The 13939-nt window shown below is 43.3% G+C and overlaps 1 protein-coding gene across 1 annotated transcript in view; it reads right to left on the minus strand.

The window, feature by feature from the left end:
• The window catches only part of SLC37A3 (solute carrier family 37 member 3), a 39365-nt gene that overhangs the window by 8260 nt on the left and 17166 nt on the right, over nt 1–13939 (minus strand). Inside the window, exons 5-11 of the mRNA XM_067536076.1 lie at nt 13472–13564; nt 12111–12194; nt 9302–9447; nt 8210–8306; nt 5983–6067; nt 4693–4874; nt 294–435 (exon numbers count right to left, since the gene is read on the minus strand). Of these exons, the coding sequence (XP_067392177.1) occupies nt 294–435; nt 4693–4874; nt 5983–6067; nt 8210–8306; nt 9302–9447; nt 12111–12194; nt 13472–13564 (829 nt within the window). The remainder of the gene's footprint in view (nt 1–293; nt 436–4692; nt 4875–5982; nt 6068–8209; nt 8307–9301; nt 9448–12110; nt 12195–13471; nt 13565–13939) is intronic.

Raw genomic sequence — 13939 nt, forward strand, 5'->3', positions numbered from 1 at the left:
GGGATCCTCTAGAGTTCATAGCAAGTGAAGATTCTTATTGCTGGAAATGTACAAAGCTAGGAGAGTATCCCTTTAAACAGTCTATGAGCTCTAGTGGTACTCACTGCGTCCTAGGTTTTATCAATGCAGCCAGAGCAGCATTGTATGTAATCAGGCCTGGCATGTTGGGCAGATTTAGTCAACCTCATCGTTTAGATGCCTATGTCATTCCTCCATTTTACGTGTGTTCAGTAAAGAACAAGAGACAGCTGGGTAACCAAAAAAAGAAGAAGTTATTTGCTTGCTGTACCTACCTATGATTCCTCCCACATCGTACCAAATAGAGAGCTGGTCAGCTTCCGCCTCTTTCCATCCAAAGTTGTTGCTGAGGTAGAATGGCAGCCAGAAGAAGAAGGAGTAATTCACTAGCTTCAAGCAGGCATACGCCAGCGAATACTAAGACAAAAACAGCCAAAAAAACAGCAAGCAGTTAGCATTAGAAAAAAACACAAGCAGCAACTCTTGCTCTTCCCAGTAAGCCATTAGCTGAAACTCCCATGTTAAGTGCTTCTGCGTTTCACATGACAATGCAACATCAGGAAAACCCAATGCTAAACATCAAAGGGACAGATTGGGGGGAGGAGAAAATCAACCAGGATGTCTATTTTTAGTGCTCTTTTCATTGGACACAATGGGTTGAAATGCCAATTCTTCCACCAGCTTCACTCGAAGCATACGCTTCTGAAGAGGAAAGCAATCAGTTTATTTCCTAGATAGGAGGAAGTTAACCATGTGACACTAAGCAAGCCAGGGCTCTTCATTATTTGTGCACTATGTTGAGAAAGACTATGTCAAGCACCATAGCTTATCTGTATCACCTTGTGCCATTAGGAATTCTGCCACACACTCAAAGCACCCTACAAAGAACTCTTCGTAACACCCAAACGTTTGTATCCCAGAGCTCAAGACACAAGCTTTCGGCATGCTTGAGAGGGCACCACTACTCCCTGCAGTTAAGACTCTCTGCGGGTTCTTGCTATAGCTCTGGGGAGTGAACTTGCCTTAGCTCGTAGGAAGGTTCTCTCCATGGAGTCCTCACCTGGGGAAATGCCTCCCGTCTGGCAGCTCAGAGCCCAGTTTCAGCAGCTTTCAGGGCAGGTGTAAGGTACGCTTATTTTGTCAGGCCTTTGGCTGACCATATTGTGGCAGTAGAAGGGAGCCACGTTTGCAGAGAATTACATAGATGAGTTGCAAGAGCCATCGCTTTTTAAGCTACCCAAGACAACAGACCATGTATGTGTAATTATCTGCTTGTTTTAATATGGTAAGAGACGTAGGTGATAAAGTGATTAGCGCTAAAGACATTTTGATATAAAATAAATACTTCCGAACACATAAATATCTTTAGCAGGCTTTTGATTTGCAAGCAGAATGGTGGAGGCTTGCCTCCCTTTTAGCCTCATGTCTTACAGGGCCTAACCCTACCTGCCTCACACACAGGATTGCCACTGAAGTCAGCAGGAGTGCTGCAGGCAGGGATTTGGCCATTACCGAGCCCAATGCTTATTACAAAGCACTTCAGAATGGTAAACCAGACTGCTTGAGAGATTAGCAATTCTTAATCTTCAGAGACCTGAGAGGAAGTATAAAGACCATAGACCATCACTCATCCACATCGGGCTCCAGCTACCCATCATTCAAAGTCCAATCAACCATCACTGGAATTTTCATAAAGCAGACTGGGAAAAGATCTGCAACGCACTGGAACGCAGTGTGGTTAACATTCCATTGTGTTGTATCCCAGTCGATGAGGCGTACCGCCGATTCCAAGGACCCATTTACAAAACTGCAAGTTCAGCTATACCACAGGGCTATCGACCAATTTACACTCCCTGCCTGAGTGCATATTATCAAGCCTTGCTCAGAAAATTTGAATTATTTAGCGACCCAGACATTGCAGACTACCTGATTGAGTCTCTGGAAACTGTCAGGCTCACTTGGTGGAAGGAAATTATGGAGAAGCTTGACTTCACTCATTCTAGCCAGAAGTGCTGGAACCTGATCTGCCAGCTGAGTGCTGCTCAATGCCCTCCAGGGGAAAATCGCCCACTGGTTAAGCCCAGTGAGGTTGCAAGCCATCTACTGCATGTAGCAAAGGTTCTGTTGGAGAAGCAATCCATCAAATCAGGCACAGTGGCGGGGCATGGTAACATCTTGCCAGAATTCCTTAAGCACCTTGGAACAAAGGCGTCACAGTGGCTCACTAATTTCTAAGTACGGGTCATTAATGAGAAGAAGCTACCACACACTTGCCATCAAACAAAGATTATTGCCATTCACAAACCAGTTAAGGACCCCTACAACATGGCGAGTTACCACCCAATATCCTTGCTGTCAGTGTGTTTCAAGATGTTTGAACATTTGATCCTTCAACAAATTGCTCTGGAGGTGGATGACGCTTTGCAGGTTGAGCAGGAAGAGTTCAGGAAAGGACATAGCACCTGAGATCAAGTCTTGGCCTCGACCACCTTTATTGAAAATGATTTTCAACAAAAATCTAAAGACAAGAGGCATCTTTCTGGATTTACCTGCTGCTTATGATATGGTTTGAAACAGAGGCCTTTTGTATGGTCTCTCTCAAGTTGCCCCGTTTTGAATGGTTGACATAGTAGAGCTCTTGGTTCAAATTAGGCAGTTCAGGGTACACATGGGCAATCATTGCAGTTCCTGGAAGTGTCAGATTAACAATCTTCCTTAAGGTTCAGTTCTTTCACCAGTACCGTTCAATATGCACATCAACGACTTTACAGCAACACACTTGTGCAAGTTTATCTATGCCGACGACATCTGCTGCAGTTATCAAGCTCAGTCCTTCTCAAAAATTGACGAGGTCAATGATGAGATGAAGCTCATGGCAGACTGCTTAGTAAATGGTGCCTGCAGCCAAGCATGGTTTCTAGCATATTTCATCATTTGTAGCATGTATCATCATTGCATAATGCAAGCACGAGCCACAAGTTTAAGTATTTTCTTAAATGGACAACGCCTGTAGCATGACCCAAACCCAGTTTACCTCAGTGTGACGTTGGATAGGTCACTGATATACTGTAACCACTTGAAGAAGAGAGCAGACAAAGTTAGCGCTCAGAACAACTTGCTCAGAAAACTGGCAGGCTCAACCTGCAGTGGGACCGCCTGGATGCTTAGAACATCAGCCCTTATCCTCTGCTATTCAACAACGGAGTATTGTGCTCCTGTCTGGTGTCTCTTGTCTCACACAAGGCTGGTCGATGTGGAACTTGACAAAGCTATGCATACTGTTATTGGGATTTTATGTGCAACTCCATTGCCATGGCTGCACTACTTAGTAACGCAACACCGCCCCATCTTCACCATGAGGAGGCCTCCATCATGCTCCTGGCCAAGAACTGTGAGAACAGTGACTTGCCTCTGTACTCAGCTTCTTCAACCACCTGCCAGTTCACCTGTCTTCTAGATGTCCTTTATAGTCACTCATGCCAGCACAGGACGTGACGGTGGAATCTGCTTAGCGTAACAATTGGTCAGCGACAACAGTTGTTAATCACTCTCGTCACTGATCCAACCAACTGTCCACCAGGTTTTGACCTGCCAAGGCGCCTGTGGTCATCCCTGAACCAGTTTCGAACAGGAAAGGACAATTGTGCAGCCAACCTTTTCAAATGGGGTTTCTCTAATGATCCGCAATGTAGATGCGGTCAACTTCAGACTATATCACATATCCTTGTCCAGTGCCTGCTGGCTGACTTAGACAGCAGGCTACAGGCTCTTCACCTGGCTGATGATGATGCTATCAAATAGCTTGGCACTTTTAAGTACTCTTAAATAAATAAATAAATAAATCAGACCCTAGGCATCTCAAATTGGGCACCCAAAATCAGTGGGCACTCTTGACCTGAATCTCTCTGTGCTTCAGTTCCCTATCTGTAAGATGAGGATAATACCACCCCTCACCTCTGTGGTTCTTATGAACAAACATTAATATTTGTGAAGCACTCAGATATTGGAGTGATGAATGCATAGGAAAGTCCAGGAGAAATAATAATTCTATATTCAGAGCAGGGTTTGAATAGTGTGTAGTAAATAAGGCCAGGGACACTCATTGAACAACAAGGATAACATAAAATATTGAGTAATTGCTCATTAACTGAATGCTGTCCATCCTGTGCACTGAAAGACACAGGGGTCCTGTGGGAAAAAAGTACAATCATGTAAAGTCTATCATAATGAATACACACAAGGGCAGTACTGCCAGCCCCAAAAGTTCGACATGTATGACTCAGAGCCCGCAAAATCATGACTTCTTTAAAAAAAATTAGTGTGGTTTTTGATCTGTCTTGAGTTTTTTACTCCCTCTGCCAGCTGTGTATGCGTGTAAGGGAGGGAGAGAGTGTGATCATTCTCCCAAATTCATGGGGAAAGATAATTATGCCCCCCCACTCTCCCTACAGGAGCTCTCGCTGATTGCCTGATGGTGCGGAGCTCCCGATTTCTCCCCAAATTCTCATCAAATCTGTGTCCCCTCACCTCCATATCCTCACCTCCACCTGTGCAGCAGTCAGTTCTGGTTGCACAGGCAACCTTATTTATGACATTTCCTCACAATTATTTTACCACAGTTTTTGTGTGTGGTAATATAAATCATTCTCACCAACAACAATGCCGAGGCCTTACCAGTAGAACACCGGGTAGACAACAAGCTTGGAAAAAGCCAATGGCCTTGGGCTGGTTGCTAGTATCAGGTGCCTGAATAGAGTAATTTTGATCATCCTCATCCTCCTCATTGCTGCTGATTAAGGGTTTGTTTGCATCTTCTTCAGCACGGCCCTCCTGTTCTTCTCCAAGCTCAGGGAAGCCTAGAACACATGAGAATGTACACTAGTGACAAAGGACATCACCATCCGCTCCCCACACAAACCCCATGCTCACTCCTTTTAAGCATTTCTCCTTCTGACACCCCACTTGCTCTCCCATACCTCCATCCTCCTTTGGCTTAGAAACTCTTCTAGATGGCGTTCTGCAGAGTTGCCAGTTTCTACCCCTTGTCTTCTAGCGCTCTTGAAAGTATTCTGTCTGATCCTGGCGGCGGCTTTGTCTGTTCTGAGTGTCTGGCCATTAGTTGGAAGACACAACAAATTAGTGCATTTCCCCCTATTTGGCGGCTAGACTTCCTGTGTGTGGGTCCTGCAGACATCACCTCAGCCAGTATTTGAACACGGATGCTCAGTGTACCAGCAGCAGTTCTGACAGATGAACTAACAGAAAGCCTCCATATGGTGGATTTGCTAGAAGCTATCCTAAGCTTTCTGACCTGCAGGATATCCTTATATATATATAAACCAGCACTTCAATAGTTACCTCCTCTGCAACCTCCCCAAAACACCTGGGAGACTCCACCGGGTCCCTGACAATGCCCTGAAGATCTCTTTTCTTCATGTCACAGCTATTCACACTGGAGACTCTACCTTGCCAACCATCTTCTTAGATATGGACTGTGTCCTCTTTAGAGCCCATATGCCACTCCTTAATCAGCTGGCAGAGTTTGGCATACATGAGGCATTCTTTCCTCTCATGCAGAGGAGAGGATTCTGAGCCTACAGTTCAACACTATTTACTCCCACGGTAGCCCCTTGCAGGTTCCTCTAGTAACACCTAGTTTCCACACGAAGGGTATTTGGGAACTGGGTGCATTCTAAAGGATGGGGTTTGCACACTAGTTGGACCCCTCTTTGATACTCTGTCCATGTGAATAATGTTGACTGCACCTCGTGTGTGGCAGGCCAGGCAGCCACTGCTGGGCTACGAGGCAAGTTTAGAACTGTTTTGATTACGCGAACTTTTGGCAGTCAGAGTTGGGCATTTGATGTTACGCGGCAATGTTAACCACATTTTTAATGCCACATAGGCAGCTGCAAACCTGCTTGCTGATTAGGGTTTAAGAGGACAAGGACCACTTCTACTTACCCACTTCTTTCGGGGAAGTCAAAAGTCCAAAGAAGACAATGATTCCTCCAGCAAACTGCACCGATGCGGTCACCAGGAAGGCATACTGAAGAGAAGAGAGAATAAGAGCACTAGCTTTCACATTGTTCTTTGGCATCTCATTCTAAATTAAACATTCATCTCCATTTCGCCAACCACTCTCAGTCACACAGTGCCTCCATGCAATGAAGGTTTCTCTGGACCCCAACTTTGTGAGAGAGGCTAAGATGGCATGGCTTACTATCTCCATAAAACCTAGAAACACAGTCACTGGAATAGATGCTACTCTGTCCACCTAGCTGGAGGGGGAGCACTGGAAAACATCCTCAGGGAGGTGATGGTGGGGAAGGAGCTTAGACAATGAAACACCAGATTTTATTCACTTTTCCTTTAAGACAGGCAGATAACGAACATTATGTCTTGCAGTAACAGCCACAGCTGGCACTCACTGCTCTTCGTGGTTAGAAAGCAGAGTACATGCAAGTATCTACCATTCAGAATAAAGAATGTTCCCGGATCTTAAGCCTCCTGTTGGCAGAGGGGAATAAACTAAAATAATAAGCTATTGTATTTCTATACTATTTTTCAAGTTTGTGCAATAAGGACCTTCAAGCACCTGAGCAGACTGTTACATTTAAGTTTTCCATCAGAGTGAATATTAGAGACATGTGTAGTTAGTCCATAAATATTGCCTTGTTCCCAGGTTATTAGCTATGTAATATTGTTCTGCAAGGAGTAGGTGCATGGGGGGGAAGGAGTTGTACAGTTTTATTGGTCAAAAGGTGAAGACTGGAGTTGCAGTCAGTGGACATGCTTGAGCTGGAGCTTCCTGGGTATGAGAGAGAGAAGGCTGCCAGCAGGGGGTTCTTCCCCAAACTTGGTCCGAAACAGCTCATGTCTGACCTTTCAGCCATGATGCAAAACCCTTTTCTTTTCTCCCTGGCTTTTAGTGAGGCAGGTCTAACAACGTTTTTTGATCGCTAGACCATGGTTGGGTGGGAAAGGGCTAGTGACTAGTTGTAACTTATAATACTTGTATATTTCAATATTTTGTCAAGAACACAGAGCCAGGTACAGAAGTTCTTTCATCCTGTATAACCCGAAATAAGTAAATATGTCTACCTGAAGGAACTATTTTTACCCAAGTAAGGGTTGGCAGCTGGGGGAGGAGCTTTGTTTTTAACTACATTACTACTGTTCTCAAGCACCAGACGGCACCTGCTCAAGCCAGGCACGTATAATGCACAGGGATATCAGAAAAGAGGCACAGCTTTCTTAGACTCTGCTAAAAATCTTACAAGATGCTCGCCGAACACAGTCACAGTGACCTTACCACTGATTATTTTTATATTCCTCACCCCCACATACCCCCCCACAAATGAAGGAAAGCACAAACTCCACAGTGAGAACTACATTTCAAATTTCAGCCAATTTTGTCTAGCCCTTCAAAGAAACATTTTTTTAAATAGCAGGAAGAGCATTTTTTACTCATCCATAACACAGAAACAGCTGAAGGGATTTCACTCAAACTTTCAAAAAGCGTTCACTTTCCGGGAGAAGTCAAGAATAGACAAGTCCAGCCCAAAAGGTGATGTTTTGGGAAGCTGTGGGTGGCTGAAAACGGGGTTATAGCGAAAGTTGTTTTGCTACCTCATCTATATGATAATTTGGGTCTATTTCTATAAGAAGTCACATTAATGGCTAATCCTTGTTACGTGCTCCCTGAAACAGCAGCATGTCCATCCCCACACCTCGAAGGATGTCAGTGCTTCACCACTGCTGAACAGCAATGTCTGTCAGCCAGCTGACGGGCAGTGTTCGATTTGCTCCAAACAGCACTTTGTCCTCTCCAAGTCAGGACGATGGTAGGTCATGACGACACAGGGGAGCAGCAGAAATGGGTAAGTTTTAAAAGGATCAAATCCACCCAAATGGGTAAGTTTTAAGAGAACAGAGTCCCTCCAAAACTCATGTAATGCTCTGCACTCTCTGTCCCTCTAGAGTTGGGAAGGAAAAGAGAGGATTACTATGTTCTGTCTATCACTTGTCACCATAAAGATATAGGGAGTAGATTTCCCCCACAGATATGGGAAAGGAGAAAAACACATTGATTCCCTGCTCATCTGGTCTCAGTGGGCCAGAAATAGGGAAAGAGACCCTGGAATAAGCGAGCCCCTATGCATAATTCAGTCAGACAGAAACTCCTCACCTCATAGCCATAGTGAAGAACACAGGAGGCGAGGAATGCTCCCAGAATGTTCCCCACTGATGCACAGGCACTCCAGAGTCCAAAAACAAAACCCCTCCTGAAAGAGTATAGCAAAACGGAGGGGGGAAATGTGGTAAGGACATGGGGAAGAAAAGAGAGAGCATTAGAATCAGCTTTACTTTACATGTAATAGTATAAAATTCTCCACTCCCTCCCCACACAGAAGCAGCTTCATTTAAAATAAAATATACTGTAAAACAATCAGCTCATAATAGACATGTTTGTATATCATGTCTCATTCCATTACATGGTCGGTGGTGTTAAGACACCAGCCCAGATCCACCCCACAGGACACTTAATACGCTTATACACGTGACAGATTCAGATTCTACAGCAGGGCATAGTTTCTATCTAGCCCTTATGGCTGCATGGAGTACCTTCTGAATGGGACCAGCTGTTGCCCTATCTTAGGTGGTCTGAAACAGCCTTCAGAGATGTTTGAAAACAAACCTAATGACAACACTTTATGGGTCAGATTTTCCAATAATCTAGATGAGCAATTGTGCACTTAAGGTGTGCTCACAATTATTGCAAGTGTGTGTTCAAATTGAGTTTTATATATATCAATGGCAGAAAACATAATAATGACACCCAACTCTATATAGCATTTTTCATCCATAGATCTCAAAGCACTTTACAAAGGAAGGTCAGCATCATTATCCACATTTTACAAGGGGGAAAACGAAGCATAAAAAGCAATGCAAGTTTCAGCACAATACAACAACCTTAACTTTGACCCAAAATGAAAACTATCTTGTCAGAGTTAAAGTTGTTATATAGTGAAGAAATGTGCATTACTTTATATCTGATAAGAGTAGTTCGTTTATTATTTATTTGGGACGTATAAGATTTATATTATTCACTATTCATTTACTGCTTCTCAGTGCTTGGGTTACAATAGGTAAGTAATTGTCATCATTTAGCAGCCACCATCACAGGATTTGCTAGAGAATTTTTGGTTTGGGAATTTCAGCCAAGATTTCTGCTCAGCATCACAGATAAGCCACTAAACAAAGGAGAAATACGACGTACCCAGCTTTTCCAAACCAGTTGCCCATGATGGCAACAACACAGGGCCAGCCAGTGGACTGCAGCAAGCCATTCATAATCCATAGGCAGCAATAGAACCACTTGTTGTAGAAATGCAGCCATTCTGTGACAGTGCCAAAGACAAACTCCTGTGGGGAAAGAGGAAAACTGTGAGGCTGCTACAACTCCATGATGCATATACATCTTCAAGGCTGACCACTGGCATCAATGGAAAATTGAAAGGGAAAAAAAAGATGGGGGGGGGCAGGGGGAAGTGGATCAAGGCCTAAGTTTTACATTTAATTCAAATGACAGCATCTCCAACAACTCTGTGTTCCTAACACCATGTTCAGGCAATGCTTGGTGATGACTCAGACGCAACAGCACTACCTGCTGAATCACCAACAGCACCACCTGCTGAATCACCAACAGCACCGAAGCACGCCTCCCCCATGAGTGCGGTACCCGGCTTAGTTACAGCCCATCAACAATGATGGCTGCAACTAATTTACCATATTAAAACTAATCAGAGCTCTATGGACAAAACCCCTGTAGCACCAAATATTAAAATACAGGCAAGTCTCACTAATTCCCACTTTACTGATGTGTAAAGCCCCACAAAAAAACCTACAGTAGTTTCACTGTCTTTATCAGCGAAGACTTAATAGCAAAGGGTGCTAGGTCTCAAATTACAAAAACTTCACCAATGTGACAGACGACGACTGTACCTTTACCAGAACACGAGGGAGCATAACAAGTATAGAATCTTAAACATGTACGGCTGAAAGGAACCTCCATCCCCCATGCTGAGGCAAGATTAAGTATACCTAGAACACCCTTGGCAGGTGTTTGGCTCACCTGTTCTCAAAAACCTCCCCAGGCAACCGATAACAGATCTTAACTATGCTCATAGTTAGAAAGATTTTCCTAATATCTAACCTAAACCTCCCTTGCTGTGAAGTAAGTTAATTACTTCTTGTCCTACTCTCAGCAGATATGAAGAACAAAAATTGATCACCGTCCTTTTTAGAATTACCTTTCACTTATCTGAAGACTAACAGGTCCCTGAGACATCTGGTCTTCTCTTCTCTAGCCTAAGGCTACGGCTACACTCTCGGCAGCTAAGTCGCCGCTGTCAGATCGATCGCTCTGGATCGACTGAGCGGTCAGTAAAGACCCACTCAGTCGATCCAGAAATCGACGAACTAAGACCACCTTCGCAAGTGGCGTAGCACTGCATCAAAGGGAACATGGTTCCCGTGGGTGCAGTGCAATGAAGACAGCGTGCAGAAGAGGAGCCCAGAAGTCGACAGGAGTTATGCAAGTTTTTTGCGTAGCTTGCGTAACTGCTGACGACTGCCGCCGAATCCCAGAGGTGAGTGTAAACAGGGTCTAAGGCCCGGTCTAAGCTTAAATCTTAGGTAGATCTAGCTACGCTGCTCATAGATGTGAAAAATTCACACCCCAAGAGACATAGTTAAGATGACCTTAGCCCTAGTGTAGGTATCGTCAGATCAATGGAAGAATTCTTCTGTCGACATACCTACCATCTTGACAGGATGGATTAACTGCAGCAATGGAAAAACCCCTTCCATCGCTGTAGCAAGTGTCTACACTTCAACATCGTAGTTGCTGTTGTAGTGCTTGTCGTGTAGACATATCCTAAACATGCCCAATTTTTTTTCATAGGTCATGTTTTCTACACTGCTTTTGTTGCTTCCTCTGGATAGTGAGTCAGTTTGCCAGTGAACCACTGATAACTATTCTTTGAATGTGGTTGTTCATACAGTTGTGTACCCATCTTACAATAATTTAAAACCATTTTATTTCCCTAGTTTGCTCAAAAGAACGTCATGTGGTCTGTGTCAAAAGTCTTAGCCCTAACATACACTATCTGGGAAAATAAAGCACACTTTGTGAAGCAATATACTTGATCTATGCATGTGTTTTTACCAAACTTGCAAAATGTAATAATTCACCAATGGGTCTCTCAGTCATTGGGATGAATCAGAGGCATATTAATGTAATGTTAATGATTAAAAATCCAACAAGATAAAACACATTCACTGTTTATCCATGGAATACTGAAACTGAAGAAGTCTTTCTTTACAGATATTCCCTTCTGGCTTATTTCACCCACCACCAGCTGCAAACTCAAGCAGGTTAATACTAGTTTATTAATGTTAGTGTTTTCTTGTAAGAAAAAAGGAAGGAAGGATTTGTTTGGAAGGAAAACCATTTTAAAACATTATGTGGATTTGGAAAACAGATCTGATACAGAGAAAACAGACTGAAGAAGAAAAAGCATAGAGGCCCAGATCTGGGCCCCTCACCTTTTAGCAACTCTTCTTCAAGTCTTAGTGGGTCACAAAATCTATGTTTGAAGAAGTGTCTCCACTATCCTTACACAAATGCATACTGCCACAAAGGTTTAAGGGGGGGGAGGATCGGGAATACTCTTCTGTAGGTCTAAAACTCTGGGCATGATAAAAAAATATAGTACGTTTGGCCCAATGACAAACTTCATAAACGAACAACTATTTTTTCCACAAAATTCCAAAAAACAAGGCACTCAACAGCTTAGTGTGACACTCCCCTAATAACACTAGTTAGGAAGCACTGGGGTGTAGGGCAAATACTATTACTATACCAACCCCTGCACCCACAACCCCAGGTCAAGGTCAGACTGAGACAGATAAATTCTGCAATTCTACTCTAAACAAAAACAAAAGCCTACTGTTTTAGAGGGGAGGAGAGTGTCTAAATCACAGTAATCACTGCTCACCAAAGACAGAGACATTTTTCAACTTACCACTAACGCAGAGGAACACATGCCGAAAGACAAGACCCATCGTAAATTCAAGCGATCTCCAACTATGCCACTGACAAACAGACCCTAAGAACACAGATGAGTATGTTAAGCAAAGCCATACACTTTACATTTGTTTTCAAAATGTTTGTAAGAAGAGTTAAAGGAATGCTGAGAGCTCAAATCTGACCCCAAATACAGGTGTGTAAGAGTTTGGTGATGGTGTATGTGTTTGTTTTTACAAGATCTAATACAAATAAGTGTTTCCATGAACTTATGCTCCTTACATTTCAATGACGTTGTTTTGACAGAGGCCCTCCTGCAACATTTGCAATCCAAACATGACAACACGGTGCTAGTGCATTAGATCCAGTGATACTGATTGAATTATGAACAGAAGTGAAAATTACTAGTGTGGTTTTGGTTTAGATAACTGTAGATAAATACAAAACAAGCAGAATCGTGAAAGCTTAGATTTCTAAAAATTCGGTCTTAATTATCTAAGGTGTTATTGGTAACATAGGTAAAAATATTTGCCTAATTTTAGAAATAAGTCTTAAAAGGATGCTGTCAGGTTAAGAAAGTCATCCACTTTAGAGTGATACAATGAGTATCCCAAACAGCAAAGATAAATGTATCAGCAGAATATTTTACTTTTAATCTAGGCTCCCCTTCTCCCACATTTCTTTCAAGCCTCCTGAAGATCAAATTGAATTGCCATGCAGGGAAACACACTTCAGCATGTACCACATGCATATGGTATCACATCCACTGCTACAGCAGACTTCAGTAAGGGCCAGAGTTTTGGGCAAGGTGGCCTGTAAATGCCTTTTGCAGAGTGTTTGTTACCCTGCCTGGTACAAAATCACTTGAAAAAGCCTCCCTAAATCTGTGCAACATACCAGTGAAAAAGGCATTTATTTGATCCTACAAACCCTCCTCCCTAAACTCCTCCATTATCTGGCTTCTCGCTATAGCAGACTTCAGTGGTGGGTGTGATATGCCGCTAATGCATGGTGCTGGAAACCATGCTGGACTTTAGGAGAGCTGAAAGAGGTTGGGAGGGCAGAGAAGGTAAATTTAAAGCAGATTGTGTCCCAACTACCTCCCACCATTGCTATTTGGAGCATGTAATTCTGAAGTAGATAGATTTTTCTTAAACCTATTTGCAGATCCCTTCATAGACGTAACTCATTCAGTGTGGGGTGAGGGTAGAAATAACATAGTCAAAGGGAATCTGTTCACTTCTCAAACCCTTAGTATTAGCTAGGCGCAGAGAGCAGATCCCGCCCCTCACATGTGACGGATCATGGTCACCATCCTTCCCACACAAACTTTGGCAGCTGCGTTTAAGTTTTACTCACCACGGCATAGGAAAAGAGGAAGATAGTGTCCAATGTCCCCAGGAAAAGAGTGGCATCTTCGGCACTGGGAAATAAATGGCTACTGTTCCAGAGCTACAAAGGGAAGCAATTGCATCATGAGTCTTCCAAGGAGACAGATCTCATCCTACAATATGCAAGAAGATACCTGGCTCCAGTAACATCTTATCTTTGAAATGTTTTAGCTTCGTGATGGAGTTAGGACCAACTCTGACTTCAAATTCTATGAAAAGCACTTATTTCATGCTAGGCACCTCAACTCACCTCTCGAAGACACACGAGCTCACCAGAAGTGATCAATATTTAAGGTAACAATGCTACTGAGCTACATGCTGTTTTACATATAATGCCTCTGCTCTCAGGATCTTGCAATCTAAATTAAATGGGCAACACAGAAAATGACAACAGACCACAGATAGGGAGGAAGGAGATAAAACAGAAGAATCAAGG

This window comes from Emydura macquarii, unplaced genomic scaffold, assembly GCF_026122565.2.
Source record: "Emydura macquarii macquarii isolate MOO-44397 ecotype Brisbane River unplaced genomic scaffold, CSIRO-AGI_Emac_v2 contig_3530, whole genome shotgun sequence".
Taxonomy (NCBI): domain Eukaryota; kingdom Metazoa; phylum Chordata; order Testudines; family Chelidae; genus Emydura; species Emydura macquarii.